The sequence below is a fragment of the Galleria mellonella genome, unplaced genomic scaffold, assembly GCF_026898425.1.
Source record: "Galleria mellonella isolate WM207_F2 unplaced genomic scaffold, CSIRO_AGI_GalMel_v1 utg312, whole genome shotgun sequence".
Classification (NCBI taxonomy): domain Eukaryota; kingdom Metazoa; phylum Arthropoda; class Insecta; order Lepidoptera; family Pyralidae; genus Galleria; species Galleria mellonella.
In genome coordinates this window covers 10233033-10254515 of record NW_026442074.1, presented here as the reverse complement: position 1 = coordinate 10254515, position 21483 = coordinate 10233033, and the positions used below count along the sequence as shown (strand labels likewise).

At 34.9% G+C, this 21483-nt stretch overlaps 1 protein-coding gene across 1 annotated transcript in view; it reads right to left on the bottom strand.

Moving 5' to 3' along the window:
• LOC113514917 (fatty acid synthase-like) overlaps window positions 1-6915 on the bottom strand; it is a 32308-nt gene extending 25393 nt beyond the window's left edge. Inside the window, exons 1-4 of the mRNA XM_052895988.1 lie at window positions 6864-6915; window positions 5330-5479; window positions 1662-1854; window positions 1004-1124 (exon numbers count right to left, since the gene is read on the bottom strand). Of these exons, the coding sequence (XP_052751948.1) occupies window positions 1004-1124; window positions 1662-1854; window positions 5330-5479 (464 nt within the window). The 5' untranslated portion in view covers window positions 6864-6915. The remainder of the gene's footprint in view (window positions 1-1003; window positions 1125-1661; window positions 1855-5329; window positions 5480-6863) is intronic.
• Between the last annotated feature and the right edge of the window lie 14568 nt (window positions 6916-21483).

Here is a 21483-nt window from a genome sequence, read left to right as displayed (position 1 = left end):
TTTTACCACTTATTGCGAAATATAAAAATCGCGATGAAAAGACATGGGTTGATTGTAAAACGATGAAAATTTAAAGTTGTGTGAATTTTTCAAATCATAATAAAATAAAAATGAAAAAATTTGTTAAAAAAAAAATTTGGGGAGGGTCACCCTTATCATTGAGGGGTATGAAAAATAGATGTTGGCCGATTCTCAGACCTACCCAATATGCACACAAAATTTCATAAAAATCGGTAAAGCCATTTCGGAGGAGTTTGGTAACAAACACCGTGACACGAGAATTTTATATATAAGATATTGTTTGTATTTATAATAAGTTTGCTAATGTAATGATATGAAGGAAACAATAAAAAGTATCTATTTCTAAATATACTACAATAGCAACAAGTTTAACTAGTAGTAATTTTACAACTAGTACAAGAATTCATAATAAAATGAACAGAAATTTCAAAAAAATGTATGTATTGATAAATACAGAATAGAATATGGACAAAATAAATATATATAAATTTATAAATAAAAGATAACTTTGAAGATTTCTTTAAAATAAATTATCCAAACTCTTATATATCTTATATATAAAATTCTCGTGTCACGGTGTTTGTTACCAAACTCCTCCGAAACGGCTTTACCGATTTTTATAAAATTTTGTGTGCATATCGGGTAGGTCTGAGAATCGGCCAACATCTATTTTTTATACCTCTCAATGATAAGGGTGACCCACCTCTAAATATTTTATTTTTATTTTTTTGACAACTTTTTTTATTTTTATTTTATAATAACTTAGCATTGAAAAATACATATAAATTCAAATTTTCACGCTTTTACGATCAACTCCTGTTTTTTAATCGCGATTTTTATATGCGGCAATAGGGTTACAAGATAGCATTCGAATATAATAATTGTAGTAGGATAAATTTTCATGTATAGTTCTCAAAATAATGAATATGGTATAACAACGTTTGCCGAGTCAGCTAATATGTGTCAATAAATAGAAACGTACCCAATAACGCCGTAATTGTTAACGTGCATCTTCTCGTAGAACCAAGTCTTTTCAGATTCAGAAAAACAGCTACCAATGAAAACTCCTGTCTTAGTATTTCGCAAGTCATTTGGATTTATACCTGACAAAATATTAAATTATCTTGAGCATAATCAAGAATAAAATTATTTGTAAATAATTGAACAGATGATTTATAGAATCGAAACATGGTCCTACACGACTGCAAAACCTTTAAATTACTCAGCGGGCTATAGATACGGCTATGCTCAGAGTTTCTTTGCGTGATACAATCCGAAACGAAGATATCCGCAAAAAAAACCAAAGTAACCGACATAGGCCGAAGGATAAGCAAGCTGAAGTGGCAATGGGCTGGTCACATAGCTCGAAGAACAGACAATCGATAGGGAATAAAGGTTCTTGAGTCGCTACTCACTCACCTCGTATGGGCAAACACAGCGTAGGACGACCAAAATTAAATAGAGTGACGACCCGAAATGCATTGCAGGGAGTCAGTGGATGCAGGTGGCTCTGGATCGTTCCTTACGGCGGTCTATAGGGAAAGACATATCCAGCAGTGGACGGGGATAATGGCAGAAATGATTATGAAAATGAAATGAACGTCTTATATAATGTGATGATAGATATAATGTAAATTTACCAGCATCATAAATAGCTTCGTAAGTTTTCTCCAATAGGATCCTGCTCATGGGATCCATGGTGTGAACTTGCTTGTAGTGGACCCCAAAGAAGGAGGCGTCGAACTTGTTCACATTGTTGATCTTCCCAGTACGTTGAGGGATTTCGGGGTGATCGTGTTCCCATCGACGGTTGTCATCAGTAATCAGATCCACCTGATGATTGTGATCATATTTGTAATGTGTATTTATTAATTATTTGTTTTTTTTTTTTTTTTTTGATGAAAACGGTATGGTAACCCCGCCTGCGCTAACGGGATACACTGGCGGAGCACCAGTGAAGGGTGATAGATGAGAATGGAAACAGGCCAGTTAGCCCATCATGATGTATTCATCAGGAATTAACCATAATAGTTTCCAGGAAGAACCGCGAGGAGGTCGACCTGGTTGGGTATATTGCTAGCAATGGGATTCTCAGTCTCCATTACTAACAATCCCTTTCCCCTATTAATTTAATTATTATTATCTCATAAGTATAGACATTGCGTAAATACAATTTTATTATATAACAAAGATTACTTATATTCTTGCTTAAGTTCATAACTAATTAATTAGTTAGTGGAGTTAGTATAAATCAGTTAATATTGGTAAAGCGTAAATATTACATATAAATTGAAAAGCTGAGTAAGTCATTAAGAGAAAAAGCTGATTTAAATTATGAGAACGTTTACAGTTTTAGTTACAGTATATAACTATAATTTAAAAGGATTATAAATGAAATTATTTCAGAATAACACTTTCGGTACGTACCTACCTACTGATATCCCTCGAGTGGGTAATTTTATATAGGATAGTTTAGTATTCTCTGTATTAAGAAGGTTTTTTTTATTTAACTTAGAATGGCAAACAAACTAATGGAAAGTGGTAATCGTCGCCTATAGATATGAGCAGTACCCTGGACATAACAGACTATACTGTTTCGCCCATGATACCCCCCATGCGTTGCCATTCCTGAGAACTCAGGTGTTATTCCTCTGTACCCTGTAAATTCACGCCATATCCCACCCTTCAAACCGAAACACAGCCATGCAAACACAACTGCTTCACGGTTGAAACACGAATGGGACAGAGGTACCCAAGCAATCGACTTTTGTACAAAGTCTCGCTCTGGTAGACCGGATTCATGAACAGTTCCAATGGGAAAGATACTACGAGAACTACATAGGGCAACGCTGCGGGAAACGGCTAGTTCGTCATATAATCATATTTTGCAATACAATATCACTTCACATATACACCCAAAATACGTACGTAGATTATGGTAATGAAAAAAATGCGCGGGAAAAAACGCACGCTTGGAGATTGTCGAGTACGACGTGACTTTGAAATAGCGTCGCGACGTTCATATTAGAATAATGAATTGGATTTACATAAACCTTTATGGCGTGGAGAAGAATCAAAAATTTTAATAGTAAATTGTACACTTATATATGATGTAGCACATCTTAATATATTATTAAATTAATTCATATGAAATGAAGTGAAATACTGAATGTCATTCAGTATTTTTACACAAACTTAGAATTAGAGATAACTCTGTTTGTGAGGGGGGCCTTATTAGGTCGACCTCCACGTGGTTCCCCCTGGAAACCATCGTGAACAATACTTGTTGGATTCGTCACGATGGGCTAACTGACCTACTTCATCCTCACCTATCATCCTTCACTGGTGCCCCGCCGGTGTATACCGATAGCGCGGGTGGGGTCACCATTCCATTATCATCCATTAAAAAAAAACTCTATTTGTGAATGTGGTCAAGAAGGTGGTGATGTAAACCATATTTTTTTGCCTGTCCTGTCACGTAAATAGTTCAAGCCCATTATACCCACAACTTGTCAAAGAACAAACTCCCCAGCCTACTAACCTAAATAATCTTATAAATATTTCTTTTACTGAAAACACCAATATTTTATGCATTATATGTAAATTTTACCAAAAACAATAATATCAAACTATAAATTCTATATTATGTATTTATTTTATATGTTCATAGGAAATATATATTTAAGAGTTTTGTATTGATATTTATTACTAACTCATATTGTGTTGTCTTTTTCAGCTTTATACCAAAAAGTCCAAAGTTAGACCAGTGGTTTAGATATAATTTCTATCTCCAGTACGAGCCTCTTATACATAACACTGGCAGAAATGGTCGTAAAAATAACGACCGATTGCCATTAACGAAAAGAAGAAGACTGAATTGATATTTTTTTTTTATTTTTATATATAATTTTTTTTTTATAAGGGCAGAGGAAAACCTAAAAGGACTTGGATGGACTGTATGAAAGATGATAAGGCCAGAATGAGAGTGAATGCGAAAAGGAATGCTAATCGAAAAGAATACATATCTACATCTGTCACGCCTGTCTCCCATTAGGGTAGGCAGAAGCAATGGAACGCCAAATGCTTCGATACAAACAAACCTCTTTCGCTTCTTCCACGTCCATCAATCTTTGAATGAAAAGAATGAATAAAAAAACCAATATAACAGCTAGACCCAAGTTTAATGTGGAAGTTTAAGAAATTTTTGGTAAGGCTGAAGCCATAATTAAGTGACTTTGAAAAAGCGAATCTGTCTAATTTTCTTGGGACCTTCCATTGTAAGGTAAGGCATTGGGCCTTTTAAAGTAGGAAATTACCCCACAATGTCCCCTAGCTATGGAAGGCCATACATGGGTAAACAGTTCATAAAGATTTGTAATAAAGTTTATCTTGACTGATAACTTTGATCCGTTCCAATTTGGCTGACTCCATTATAATTATTATATTTAAAATAATTGTTAAAATTGAGTCAGCCAAATGTCTATTTAGCTGACTAGATGTAAAACTGTTTTTGACACTTGATACTCTATCTATATAATCTATGATGATTACAAATACAAAGGATTTACATATCATTATCATATCAGCCTTTATCTGTCCACTGCTGATCATAAGCCTCGCCCTTAGGGTGTTTTTTTTTTTTTATGGGTGAAAATGGTATGGTAACTCCGCCTGCGCTAACGGGATACGCTGGCGGAGCACCAGTGAAGGGTGATCGATGAGAATGAAAACAGGCCAGTTAGCCCATCATGATGAATTCATCAAGAACTAACCATGATAGTTTCCAGGGGGAACCGCGAGGAGGTCGACCTGGTTGGGTATATTGCTAGCAGTGGGATTCTCAGTCTCCATTACTAACAATCCCTTAGGGTGTTTTGCCACTAGTTGCGACGCTTGGCAGGCGGATTGGCAACCGCAGTTAGGTTTTGGAGATGTTTTAATAGGAACGCTGCTGCCCATTCCTCAACCTCCCTTAGTCGCCTCTTACGACACCCACGGGAAAGGAAGAGGTGGCCTATTCTATGCTGGGACCACCATCCAGCTTCCTACCCTTATCCCAATTATTATTCGGGGTCGGCGTAATATGTTTTTTGTCCATATTACAAAAAGATTTGGCTTATAGTTTTACGACCGGTCGCCTGCCTGACGTCAACCCTCTTTGGAAATTCTATGCCAGGACCACACAGCCTAATAAATTAAATTTAAGTATATACTTTGTTATTTAATGTCCATCAGTATCAATGACACAAAGTTTACTTAGTTCGGAACTAGATGGCATTGTGTGTCATATCAAGTCATAACAATTTACCTTATTGAATAAGTTCTCCTGTAGATGCATGACGGAATCAGAGTCCGGGAAGCATCCGGATATGCCGGTGATGCAGACTTCCTCACCAGCAGGCGGGTGCGATAGCCGGTATCCTGAGCTTAGCTGCTTTTCACCGATTGTTGATGCCATCTGCATATTGTTAAAATTTATTTTTTTTTTTTTTTTAGCATTTTTTTATAAAAGTTTATTCAAAAGCAGGATCGGATGATATTCTTCTGTTAATATTATGAATGTGAAAGTGAGTCTGTTTGTTTGTTAAATAGCCTCTTAACGCCTTAGATTATATTATATAGCTCAACCGACACACTATAAAATATATATAATGTACTAATGGGATGAACACATATACTACTTTTTACCTAAAAAAATATGATAAATAAATATATTTATTGTTTCTTCAAAAATATTTAAAATAAAGATATGGGAAGAATACCTATTTCATCTACGTTTTCCGTAGATGAGTAGATGAATAAGAGATTTCGACGAGGACACGTCATTGCAGAAAATCAAAACGTTCACGAAGATAGTATATATATATATATATATATATATATATATATATATATATATATATATATATATATATATATATATATATATTCTGTATCTCTCTATGTTTTTTTTATATCAACTTCAGAAAAAATAACAGTGGCAAATGGTAAGCAATGACAGCCCACCTGATGTAAAGTGGTACAAGTTTTCATAGTCGCCAAAGCATCATGATCATTTTATAATTACGATGACTACCATGGACATAATTTTCGAGTATACTGTTTCGCCCATTCCGATATTTTAAGCCTGAAAATTCCATCAATTGCTTCAGATATGCCATTCAAATCGTCTGCGTAGAGATGGTCTGAAGAAAAAATTACATGAGTTATAGCATTGATAAATGCAGAGAAAAGAAGAGGAGATGTACCCAGTAAACACCAATCTGCCATATCACACTGCAGTCGACCTTCAAGATAAGAGTTAAACCAATTGATTACAGGTGGAGATATGTTAAGGGATGAAAGGATATTTAAAAGAATAGAATAAAAGAAAGAATTTATAGCATTTTTTATAACAGTTTATTCAATAACACGGTATGAAACACGAATGGGACAGAGTCTGTTTGTTTGTTACCCAAGCAATCGATCACTATAAAATTTGATAATGTACTAATGGGATGAAGGGCATAGATTACATTTTTAAAAATAGATGATAAATAAATATTTATTGTTTCTTAAAAAATAGTTAAAATATATATATATATATATATATATATATTCGTCCACTTAGTTACTACAACAATATATAACAGCAATCGTCACGCACACAAGAATAAAATCATACAAACCATTAATAAAAAAAAAAAACACAAAAACAAAAGAGTTGGATATAGCAAAGCGTTTATATAGAGGCACATTATCTATTGAAAAAATAATGAGAGGCACAGTCTAAGCCTCTTCGATATACCCGAAAAACGTGACCCTCTTATTTTGTAATCGGCTAAAGAGCACAAATAACTTACATTTTTGTATTTAAATCTTCTTGCAGAATTTAAATAAGACAATAGCCGTCCTGTAAACACCACTATGTCTTAGGGATCTAGGAGTGTAGGTTTATTTATATATCGACTACAATGTAGCCCTTTGTAAGTTTCATTTACAGGCTGTTAAATCCATACAATATAAAATTAATTGACGAATGTATGAAAGCACATCACCTCAGGATCGGCAACGCGTGTGTGACACCTCTAGTGTTGCAAGCGTCCATAGGCTACAGTAACCGTTTACCATCAGACAGGCTGTATGCTTGCTTGCCACTTTCGTTGTATTAAAAAAAAAAAACTTCAAAACGGCTTCACCTATTTTACTAATATTTTTTTTGTTGTGTTTGTAATTGTCAGAAGAAGGTTTGTATGAAAGAAAGATTAAAATACCCAGGCAAAGCCGAGTGGGGCAGCTAGTTTTTATATAAAAAACATCATATCATTTTATCTTTGACTAGAAATACACTTTATTTTATACAATTACATATAACAAGGGCTTAAAACGTGAATTAAAGGTAAAAAATTTATTTGGGATCACTACCAACTACCTAGGAGGTACCTATGAGGCTTGCTGCATTTATATATTTATATATAATATTTATATATATATATATGTAAGTAAGATTACTAAACTATTCGCATATCCTCAGCATGTAGTTATGTATAGATTACTAACTCTGATTCCTTAGGCTTATAACTTGTTTTGGATCTCGTCTAATCCTGTTAAGTCAGAGCTTTAAATTATGTGCCGGAAACTATACGCCACTTTGGTAAGCTGTTAAGGCATAAACTTTACTATCTGTGTAATTGTTATAATAATACTTATATATACATATATTTTATTATATAAGACGGTGGTTAAACGAACATGCCGCTCCCATAATGGTAAATGATTACCGCCACCCATGAGTAACGCCGTATTGCAAGTGTGCTGCCGGCCTTGCTCTTTTCTTGAAGGTTACGATGTCGTTCCCAAAAGTCGTAAAACCATAAAACGTCTTAAATCTCCCATAATAATATTGGACGCGCCTTGTATTCAAAGTATCCCATATAATTTTTTTTTTATCGTTTTTCGACCTTTGATTATTTGATTAATTTTTTATGGTATTTAGAATGACAAACAAGCTGACGGCCCACCTCATGGAAAGTGGTTAAATTAGCAAGTAAGCCATTGTTTTGGACATGAACAGAACCATCACAGAGAGTATACTGTGATACCTATTATATCCCTCTTGCCATTCCTGACGACTATGGTTTCATGATTCTTTTATCATTGCAGTCCACTGCTGAACATAAGCCTTCACCACAAGGGGAGTTTTGTGAGTAGTTGCCACGCTTGGCAGGTAGATTGGCAACAGCAATTAGGCTCAATATACCCTACGAGATCGACCATCACACGCTTCACCCTGGAAATCATCGTGACAAATCTATTATTCAATTTGTCGTCTATGAACTAACTGACCTAACTTTTCATACTCACCATTTATACCTTACTGGTGCCCCACCAATGTATACCGATAGCGCATTTACCGATAGATAGATAGACCCAAGCAATCGACTTTTGTACAAAGTCTCCCTCTGGTTTAATGATGTTTTAAGAGGACGCTGCTGCCCATCCCTTGCCTTTCCTTAGTCGCCTCTTACGACACCCACGGGGTAAGAAAGGGGAGAACTAATCCAATCCAGGACCACATGCCAAGCCAAGAAGAAGTCGCTAACAAAAGTCAGTAAAGAAACGTTTTAGACTTCACCCTGTATATGTAATATATATTATTAAATAACATTTAAACTATGCATTAATTTCACAAACAGCAAGTTACTACCTGCTGCATTTGCAAACAATGACACAAACACTTAAACAGTTTGTTTACTAATAGGATATTTAACCTTAGGGTTAAACTTGTACTTACTATAATTACAATAAACAAGTAAAAGACTTACTTCGTTTACATGTCTTTCCGTTTATCTGGATCGTATTTAAATTCTTTATTTAAAAATTTTAAATATTTTTTCTATATGGTCCCAGCATAGATGGAGCTACCTCTTCCTTTCGCTTGGATGTCGTAAGAGACGACTGAGGGAACTTAACGGTCGAGGTATGATAGCAACAGCAGCGTATCTCTTAAAACATCACCAAAGCCTCAGTGCGGTTGTCAAACGTGGCAACCATTGGCAAACTCACCTTTTGAGGGAGACTTATGTTCAGCAGTGAACAGTAACGGGTGCTATTTTACGGATGGTGTTTTACTAACAGTATTACTAATATTTACCAGAGGGAAACTTGGTACAAAAGTGGTTTGCTTGGGCACCTCTGTCCCATTCGTGTTTCAACCGTAAAACAGTTGTGTTTGCATGGCTGTGTTTCGGTTTGAAGGTTGGGATATAGCGTGAATTTACAGGGTACAGAGGAATAACACCTGAGTCCTCAGGAATGGCAACGCATGGGGGTACCATGGACGAAACAGTATACTCTGTTATGTCCATGGTATATTGCTCATATTTATAGGCGACGGTTACCATTTGCCTTCAGGTGGGCTGTCAGCTTGTTTGCCATTCTAAGTTGTATAACAAAAAACTATTATGCAGTTTCGTTCGCGTGAATCAGAAGAAAAAAATATCAGTGTTGCCAGATACGAGCTTTACATTTCTACCCAAATGTCAAAAATTCTTTTCTCCATATCAATACGATTTCCTTCACATTCTCAAGCTTTTATTGGTTTTTATTGCGTTTTAGCGTTCAATTTTTTAAATGTTAACAATTTTGTTATTTTAATAATTAGTTTTTTTTTTTTAATTAACATAAAGTTATTGAAGTAATTGTATATAAATAACATTTTAATTTTGTAATTAGTGAGTGAATAAATATATCAAGATACATTGTGTGCGTAAGTATATAGAACACTGATAAAAAACAAAACAGCTAATTTGATAATTAGCTAATTAAAAGTTGACCCGCTTTGGAGTCTCGATGCTCTATCTATTTATATTATAAAGATATATTTTTATTATATTTCTATTTATTGAAATCGCTGCGATGCCGACATTAATGTCAAACGTTCATTGTCAATCCAGAACAATGGACGCGACAGTATTGTGTGAATTTCTAATTAATATCTACACTAACTGTATTAATTGTTCTGTTAGTTCATTGAGATCGGTACAATTTCATGTAGATACGACACGTTAGAACTTGAACAATGGAACATAGATAATCCTCTTTTTTTGAAGTCGGTTAAAAATGGCAAAGCAAGGTAGCCACCATAAGCCGACACAGTATGTTTTTTTTGGTGGGTGAAAATGGAATGGTAGCCCGGCCTGCGCTAACGGGATACGCTGGCGGAGCACTACTGAAGGGTGATCGATGACAATGAAAACAGTTAGCCCATTATGATGAATTCATCAGGAATTAACCATGATAGTTTCCAGGGGGAACCGCGTAGAGGCCGACCTGGTTGGGTTACATTAGATGAGATTACTAGCAATGAGATTTTTAGTCCCCATTACTAACAATCCCTTTCCCCCCTACACGCATTATATAAGATGGAAAAAGATATAGGCTGCATTTTTCTTTGGTCAGTAAACATATCCTGGTCACAGTGACGAAGTTCCGACTGATCGGAATATGTTTACTGGCCCGTCTGATGGTAAACGGTTACCGTAACCCCTGGACACCTGCAACATTAGGGGTGTCATGTGCGCGTTGCTGACTCTGAAGAAACCTTAATACATCCTTGTTGAAGAACCGATACTGTAGTCCCTAGGGAAAATCTCTACACTGAGCTAATTTTACAGCCTGAGCGTTCGCGGGTGAAAATTTCTTTGAAACCGCGGTGTGTGAGGTTCAAGTGTGTAAGGATGAATTTCCTATCGACGATAAAAAGTGGCTATGGGTATCATTTCAAACAATTCCTCATAACACAATCTATTATACAAGCGGTAGAACTCACAGATGGAAACAAACTTTCGCCTTAGACTAAAGCGCTCGATACGCTCGGGATCGTAGACTATTCTCATAGTTCGTCTTTGAACCGAATCGAGAGGACCAATAATCTCACAAATATAAAAAGCGTAAATAGACGATGTCTGTACATGGGAGATATTTAAGAAAAATTAATACAAAGAGTGAGAATATGAGAGTAAATTTTTTTGTAAATTTTCACTCTGTGTGTGTTTCATTCTAGCATTACGCAGAAACAATTGCGCTAAATTGGATAAAATTTTCACTATTAAGTCTAAGGTCTAACTTATATATATTTCATCTTGATACTATCTTATATATATTTTATATATTTATTTACACTTTATTGCACCAAGTAAAAAGAGAAATAACAAATACTGTAAATATTAATGAGAAGTGATACAAAAGGCGGCCTTATCGCTAAGCAATCTCTTCCAGACAACCTTTGGGTAGAGGACATTGAGAAAAAGACAAAGAGTATATATCTTATCTTAATATATTTTTTTATCTTATATATCTTATCTTGATATATCTTATACATATTTCATCTTGATACTCCATCTAGAAGTCTATTTCATTTGCCTTCCTACCTCTGAAATCCACGCGTACGAAGAAACTGACAAAAACCTAATACTGAACATATAATAAGAAAACTTGATTCGTTCACGTACTTGTTTTCCAAAGGAGCTTTAAAGATCTACAGAAATTCGTTTATACTTAAAAACAATATTTTACAAGTATCCAAATCTTTGAGCTGCTAACGAGATATGAGTAAATACAAAATTTCCCCTCTGATCCGCCCACTCCTTTTGTATCAATATTGATATTGCGACATTTAATTTAAATCTTACTCTCTATGTAATATCGGCAATTAGAAGTTACAATTCTGTAGAAAGGAATAAACTAATTAAATTAAAAAAATTAAAATTTTTAAATATATTCGGAAATCTAGTCTTATCTTTGATTCCCGTATGGGGTCAGCTAAACCGTTGCACGTCGACCCATCGGGATCTTTTGTGCTTCCCCCTGCCTTATACCATCATTTGACCCCTGTGTGTTACCTTAACTTGTTGGTTGCCAGTGATTTCAACGCTTGGCATTCTGGTTAGCAATCGCAGTTAGTCTTTGGTGATGTTTTAAGAGAGATGCTGCTGCCTTTATTTTTAACTAAGGTAAAAATCTTCAGAAACCCATCCGCCGGCGGGACGACGAATGGGTACTGTGGGATTTTTACCCATTAAAAACACCCCGGTATTCCTCTCAACGCCGTGTGCCGTAGTCTAGAGCTCGCGATTTTCAGTCGTCCCAATCACCGGCGGCGCCACCCCACGACAGGGCCACTCCAACTGGCGCGCCGGGAATACGCAGCGCGCCGACTCCCGGGTGATGCTGCTGCCTAGCTCTCGACCACTAGGTTTCCTTAGTCGCCTCTTATAATACCCACAGGAAAGGAAAGAGTGGCCATGTCTATTCCGGGACCAATACGGTACCAAGGATTGAATTATATATTGTAAATACATAATTAGTTTTGAGTACTAAAAACAACACTATAATGTTATAATTTAAGAAAAATGTGGATTTTCAATCGACTTCAAAATAAAGGAGATTCTCCCATTAGGTTTTATTTCTTTCATACCTGTTACCTCATAACTCCGTCAGCTGTAAACCAATTTGAAAAATACGCTTTTCATCTAAAAAGATATATCTGTTATACTTACAGATTAGTTCCATAGAAATGTTATCAAAATCGATTCAGTTGTTAAGTTTTAAATTCAAAATACATGGTTTAGCTTTAATTGTGGTTGGTTTTTTGTAAAACACAATTTTTTTATACCACTGAGGTGGCAAACAAGCATACGACCCACCTGATGGTAAGCGGTTACCGTAGCTTATGAACGCCTGCAATACCAGAAGTATTATGCGCGCGTTGCCGATCCTCAAGAAATGTCTTTGCCCCCCTTTTGAAGAACCCCATGCTGTAGTCTCTTTAAAAAACCTCCGCAGGGAGCTCATTCCATAACCTGAGTGTTCGTGGGAGAAAACATCTCTGAAACCGCGTTGTACGCAACCATCAATCTTCATTGATTTAGGATTTATTATGTCGGATATCATTAATTTTCAAATTGATATTTAATTTCTGTCGCTACCCTTTAGAAACGTAACGGAGCGGAATTCATTTGCAGACTAACTATCATCAGCAAATACCTTTGATTCAACAATTCAACGGACAATTTCCAACTTTGTTGATATCTAATTTCAGTTGCAGCACGACTTGTACCTTGTTATATATATTTATATTATTTAGAACCAATAAGTTGATTAGAAATATCTTCGTTATTTGATTAGAATTAATTGAGTGAAAAATTTAGAATTATTTTGTTTAACTCCGCTACCATTAGTATGTGTGCGACTTCAACACTCGGAGACTGACTAATATTGTTATTACTAAATTTTCTAGAATCTTCTATATTATACTCCAGTTAATCATCCAGATCTAGGAAAATTGTTAATATGAGAAGTACACTGAAGAACCTATAGGTATAGTAGCATCACCTCGCTCAAAGCGGCAGCTTTAAAAATTAAGCTTGCTCTTATGCTGTTCAACTCCCAATTGGAGTTTAATTTAATGAAGAAGAAGAAGACTATTCCCAGGTGCATTTCCTATATACATTATTAAATAAGTCAGAACACAGAGGGAGACTTTGTAGAAAAGTCGATCTCTTGGGTACCTCAGGCCCATTCGTATTTCAACCGTGAAGCAGTTGTGTTTGCATGGCTGTGTTTCCTGTTTAAAAGGTATATGGTGAATTTACTGATGAATTCATCATGAGTGGGAATGGCAACGTTTTCATTCGAAACTATAACACTTTCCATCAGGTGGGCCGTCAACTTGTTTGCCATTCTAAGTTATCTAAAAAAACATATTTAGGTAGGGAATTTAAAAATCTCAAATTATCTGCTCGAGTCCTTTTAGAGCTTTAACGGTTGCACCGATCGCAATGAAATTTGATAGATATACACGTATTATACCTGATAGGGAATAAAATAAGCTACTATATTCGATCAATGAACATATCCCAATTACAGACGAAGTCACGGATAAAAGCTAGCACGTAAATAGTTTATCATCCTATACATACCAGTAGTAAAACAAAATACGAAGTAGGTACTAATGAACATAAAAGCGCGAAGTGCGAACAATACCGGTGCCGGCGCGGAGGCTAAATGGCTGTAACTAATTACGTAACTGCTTCCCTAGATTGAACGGGACCCAATCCACGAACCCAAACCTTTATTGGGTACAGTCACTGATAAATTTTCTCTTACAATTTATTTCCAAATAACTGATGCCCGCAACATTGTCTGCTTAGAACTGAATGTTATATAAATATCCCATACAAATCTTCATCCACTATTTCATCTCATCCTCTTCAAGTTTTATGTTCGCGAGAGAAAATTAGTATATATGTTTCATCAACGTCCAATCAATATTTCTATATATATTCTATATATAGAGAGACTTTGTAAAAAAGTTGGGTACCTCTGTCCCATTCGTGTTTCAACCGTAAAGCAGTTGTGTTTGCATGGCTGTATTTCGGTTTGAAGGGTGGGATATGGCGTGAATTTACAGGGTACAGAGGAATAACACCTGACTCCTCAGGAATGGCAACACATGGGGGGTATCATGGGCAAAACAGTATACTCTGTTATATCCATGGTACTGCTCATGTCTATAAGCGACGATTACCACTTTCCGTCAAGTGGGCCATCAGCTTGTCTGCCATTCTAAGTTGTATAAAAAAAATTACAATATATTACGTATGTTATGGTGCGTATGGGCAAAGTGTAGGACGATCGCTCACTATCTAGATAGTAAGCGATCGTCCCTAGTGACGACACCAAATGCATTGCAAGAAGTCAGCGAATGCAGGTGGCTCAGGACGGTTTCTTATAGCAGTCTATGGGGGAGGCCTATTTTCAATAGTGGAAAGATAATAAAGATTAATGATGATGATGATGATGATGATGAAACGTAAAAAGACGTAACTGTTTTTAAATCGGTTGATAAAAGCAAAAATATGTTTTTTTTTATACAACTTAGAATGGCAAACAAGCTGACGGCCCACCTGATAGAAAGTGGTAACCATCGCCTATAGACATGAACAGTACCATGGACATAACAGAGTATACTGTTTTGCCCATGATACCCCCCATGCGTTGCCATTCCTGAGGTCTCAGGTGTTATTCCTCTGTACCCTGTAAATTCACGCCATATCCTACCCTCAAACCGAAATACAGCAATGCAAACACAACTGCTGAAACACGAGTAGGACAGAGGTACCCAAACAATCGACTTTTGTACAAAGTCTCTCTGGTAAAAAGTTCTAGTCGCATTAAATAAACAAAAATGTACACATAAATTTTGTACCGTCACATTATTGACACGCGAATAAATCGATTACACGATTCATGACAAATACGTGTAAATGTAAATAAGTGAAACATACGTAATAAACATATTATATCCATATCAGATAATTATGTTATTTACTTCATTTTTTGTGTACCGATCCTGTACAGACGAACAAATATGCAAACTTTGTGTGACTCGTTAAATTAGAGCGCTCGAGCGAATTTATCTACTAAATAATAAAGTAAAAATCAACAATTATTCCCTCTTGGGACTAAAGTGCGAATTAATTGACAACTAATTTGATTCGAGTCGATTTATTAAGTTGTTCAGCTATATATAATAACTTTTTAAATTAGAGTATTGAGAGTTTGTATTCCTATGTACGTATATATATATATATATATACATATATATATATATATATATATATATATATATATATATACATATATATATATATATAATATATATATATATATATATATATATATATATATATATATATATATATATATATATATATATATATATATATATATATATATATATTATAGTTTTCCTATTAGAAAGGCCACTTGTACAAAATTTTAGAGAGTAAAGGAATATATATATATATATATATATATATATAATAATACCTCAGTCCTCAATGGTAATGCATACGGGTGTCACACGTGCAAAACAGTATATTCTGTGATGTTCATGGTACTGTTCATGTCCATAGGCTACGGTCACCACGCTTACCATCAGACGGGCCATATGCTTGTTTGCCAGCATTATTGTTTAAAAAAAAATATGACCCACTAGTCAAAGTCACTGACGTGCTCGTTGGCTAGATTTTCTGCAAACATAATTTGGAAATTGAACTCTTAATTAAGATATAACAATACAGATGTTAACAAAAGTACAGACGAAGTGAACTGTTATCCTTTTAAAGTCGGTTAAAAGTTATATATTGTCATTAATACAGTAATTACAGATCTACATATTTTTTTAACGCGCCACCTACCTATTTATTTTTTAATTCTTTCTACCCAAAGGTTGTCTAGAAGAGATTGCTTGGCAATAAGATCGCCTTTTAGTACTACACTATACTTATCGAAATTTGTTCAACAAAACCTGTAATATTAGTGCAATAAAGTTTTAAATAAATAAATAAATAAATATACTATCTTTATACTAACAAATTAAAACGGAGATACGCTTAAACACAAGACATCGAGTCATATCTTTCCAACTCAACTAAAAGTGTATAAACTTAAATGAACAATAAAACATAGTTCCATTTCTATTTGAGGCAAGTCGAGTAAAAGACCGAGGGCGAAGCATTACTCAGTGTTGCTTAATAGCAACATTAATTCAAAGTTGTTTAAAAGCACTCCAAAGACGGAGTTAACACTTTTAAAGTGATAGTTTCACTTAAGTTGTAGTACCTACTCTTGTATAAGTGCATCTAGTGATACGAGTATGAAAGACGTCAGCGTTTCTATTTAAACCAGTGTTGCCAGATGGGATGTTTTTAAATCCCCCTAAATCTTTGCTAATTTTATTATCTATTTATTTATTTTTTATTGAGCAAATTATAAAAAAATTTTTGGTACAAAAGGCAGATTTAATGCTATATAATACTCTCTCCCAATAAACCTTGGGAAAAACAGAAATGTACTTTTTTATATATGTAAATGTAAATATCATAAATGCGATTTGTAACAATGGATGAATGAATATTTGTTACTCTTTCATGCAAAAACTATAAAATAAATTTGAGCAGTGATATTCATAACCCAAAGCCGCAAGATATTTATTATTAATGTAAAAGTGTGTTTGTTTGTTACCTCTTACCGCCTTTACGGCTTAACCAATCACTATGAAATTTTGTATACGCATACTAAATGGGATGGAGAAGGACCAGGCATTTTTTTATCCCGCATAACAATATACCCAACCAGGCCAATATACCCAACCAAATCGACCTTCGCGGTTCCCCCTGGAAACTATCATGGTTAATTCCTGATGAATTCATCATGATGGGATAACTGATTAGCCTGTTTTCATTCTCATCTGTGTATGTATGTGTGTATATGTATGTATGTATATATATATATATATATATACATACATATATGTATATATATATATATATATATATATATATATATATATATATATATATATATATATATATGTATGTATGTGTGTGTGTGTATATATGTATATATATAATTATTTATAATTTATATCATACCATTTTCAGCCATCAAAAAAAACTACTTCGTACCACGGTTGAGATAAGTTCGTGTAACATTGAAACTTATTGTTGTTACTGTATGTTTTAGTGCAATAAAGAATATATATATATATAAAAGCAAATGCCAAATATTTTTTCTACAAATCGAAACGATATCTTACACTTTTATCTGATCACAAACTTGTGTAGGTGGGAAGAAAGGAGTTGCTAGTAATGCGAACTACCAGTCCCATTGCTAGCAATATACCAGGTCGATCTCCACGTAGTCCCCTTTGGAAAACATCGTGCTAAATCCTAGGTGTATGTATCGATGGGTTAACTGACCTGTCTTTTGATTCTTATCTATCATTCCTGCCAGCGTATACCGTCAGCGCAGGCGTGGTTGCCATTCCATTATCGTCCAGACCAGACCAGAGGGAGACTTTGTACAAAAGTCGATTGCTTGGGTACCTCTGTCCCATTCGTGTTTCAACCGTGAAGCAGTTGTGTTTGCATGGCTGAGTTTCGGTTTGAAGGGTGGGATATGGCGTGAATTTACTAGGTACAGAGGAATAACACCTGAGTCCTCAGGAATGGCAACGCATGGGGGGTATCATGGGCGAAACAGTATACTCTGTTATGTCCATGGTACTGCTCATGTCTATAGGCGACGGTTACCACTTCCCATCAGGTGGGCCGTCAGCTTGTTTGCCATTCTAAGTTGTATAAAAAAAAAGTTCTCAATCTTAAATAACGTATTCATTATTTAAATCCTGTGGAAAGAACAATAGAATTTATTTAAGACATTCAATGCTACTTAAAACAGTTGCATACCATATGGCTTAGTAAATAGGGTAACATACTTAGTCGACATATCGCGTACAAAAGGAGATTAAAGATGCTTATTTGGCTCCCATTATTACAACATTTGTACTAATTAATCTTGTACAACCCTTTGTAACAAAGAGAAATGCTCCCACACCCATTATTTAACCAAAGAATAATATTGTACCTATTGTTTACGATAGATTTACCGTTTCGAAATTTCATAAATTCTTAGTCCGACATTTTAGCAAAAGTTACGTCTTTTTTGTTTTGCTATTAATTAATAATTATTACTGGTTACTTGTTTAGAATTATTTTGTTTAATTCCGCCACTATTTGTGTGTGCGCGACTGCCTACAATGTGCGTGGACGGAATGGCGGTAAGAGATTGATGACTAACATAGAAAAATTCTGGCAATAATAACAGTAGTCAATCTTGGAGTGTTGGCAATTGCATACATATTAATGGTAGCGTAGTTAAACGAAAAAAAATTTAATCATTTAACCAATGATATGAATTTCCTCAAAGTAATCCAACTTTAGTAAAATATTGATGATAATTTTTAAATAATATGTACATAGTACCTCTTCTTTTCACGTGGGCGTCGTGAAAAAAAAGAAAATTTAATGGTCGAGCGATCGGCAGCAGCGTCTCTTACAATACACCAGCAAATCCTAACTGCAATTGGCATCTGCATACAAATTTATACTGCGCTCATGAAACAACAGTTAGGAATTAGGTTATAATCGGGATCGGTTTACAATAGTTTGCATTAGCAAGCTACGCTTATATGCATCTATCAGAACAATATGAAACCATTATGTCACTAGTGTTGCAATTAGAGAGTGTGAAACGTCTCAATTTCAATATCTATTTATTGTAATATAAAAGAGGCCGTAAGTAAGAGTTGCCAGTATCTGAAACTTTATATATATATATTCTTTATTGCACTAAAACATACAGTAACAACAATAAGTGAATAACAATGTTAGCAAAGGCGAACTAATCTCTAAAAGAGATCTCTTCCAGTCAACCTAACGCAGTGGCATAGGAAGTAGTGAGTGGGCAGTAGTAGTGCAAGACAGAAATTTAAATAAATATTTATATAAATTATAAATAATTATATATATACATATATACACACACACACATACATACATATATACACACACACACAAAAAAATGGCCGAAAATAAGTATTAGAGTCTGGCAACTCTACGTAACGGCTAATTAGGAATAAACAACACGGGTGCATAATATTTTTAGTTAATCTTTCATTTAAACTATGTTTCATTAAAAAAAAACCTATAGAAACAGACAAACCTAGAGAATTTAACGGTGGAATTCCAACCTATATTAAATCTTACAGACCATTCTAACACAAAGACTTCGAGTAGACACAGTATACGTCATGTTAGAAATGAATCTCTTGTCTGATGAATAACCTCATCACAACGGGAACAATGTGATTTTTGTAGAAAAATCGCATTGTGAGATCACTCTGAGGCAAGGAATGGATGTGCTACTATTTACTCGACTTCGCAAAAGGGAGAGTAATGTTTTTACATCTATAAAAGTATGTTTGGGTCTTTGATAAAACATGCAACCTTAAAGTGTATGCGTAAAGATTTATTATACTCATTATTGTTTACACCAAAAAATTACAATAAAATGAATACAGTAAACTTATTATAGATACAAACAATTATAAGAAATAATCACAGTAAGAAAACAATGGAACAAGAAAACAAAATAGACAACCTTTGGTTGGAGAGGAGTTTAATAAACAGTTTGATCAGAGGCACGATGAAAATTCTATCATTTTTAAATATGGAGATGTAATACATGTAATATTGTAAATATATATCTAATAATATTCTATCATCGTACGGCTCGCCATCGACAGGGAGTTTACCCTCATACCTTACAGCCTAAATGGTCGCGTACGACGTGGTTTCAGAGATGTTTTCTCCCACGAACACTCAGGTTATGGAATGAGCTCCCTACCGAGGTTTTCCCAAGAGACTACAGCATGGGGTTCTTCAAAAGGGGGGTAAAGAGGTTTCTTCAGGGTCGGCAACACGCGCGTAATACCTCTGGTATTGCAGGCGTTCATAGGCTACGGTAACCGCTTACCATCAGGTGAGCCGTATGCTTGTTTGCCACCTCAGTGGTATAAAAAAATATATAATCACATTACAAAAAAAAGTAAAAAAATGTTTGGTACAAAAGGCGGACTTAATGCTGTCATCTAGCATTCTTTCGCAAACAACCTTTGGAAAAACAGAAACGTGTTTAAAGTCGAATAACAGAAAATGGAATAAGAAATGGTCAGCCAAAAGTAAAGTGTCTCCATAATTGTGCAGCTGATTTAATAGAATAACTATCTGACACGGCAAACATTATTTTGCCTGCTATCCCTTTTTAGGGATCCGTATCAAAAAGGGAACCAGAGGGAGACTTTGTACAAAAGTCGTTTGCTTGCGTACTTCTGTCTCGTTCGTGCTTCTACCGTGAAGCAGTTGTGTTTATGATATAGTGGATGATATAGCAGTAAATATACAGGGTACAAAGGAATAATACTTTAGTCCTCAGAAATGGTAACGCATGGGGGGTATCATGGGCGAAACAGTATACTTTGTTATGTCCATGGCACTGCTCATGTCTATAGGCGACGGTTACCACTTTTCACCAGGTAGGCTTTCAGCTTGTTTGTCGTTCTATAGTCTTCTACTGTCTTAGTATGTTACGTAGTATTAGAACTATAGTTTGTTGTAGAGAGTCACTATATTGTTTTAATGGTAGCTAATCAAGCCACAAAATGTTGGAACAATATACCCGCGCCACTAAGTCCAGTTTCAAAATTAATTTACAAAAATTCTTAATTGAGAGGCGTGACCGGTTACCTGTATCATGTTCCACCCCATATATAATCTGGTCGTCTTTTATTGTTACTATACTAAATTTGATATTTATCATTATATATGGCACACTCACAAACGAAAATTGTGTTTAGCTTTATGTATATTTTTTTTATCATTTATATTATCTCGCTTTTTTTATATATGTATGTTGTAATGTGTATGCTGTAAGTAAGTAATGCAAATAAATTATCTATCTATCTATCTATCTATCTATCTACTAAATTTTACCCACGACTTCGTCCGCGTGACA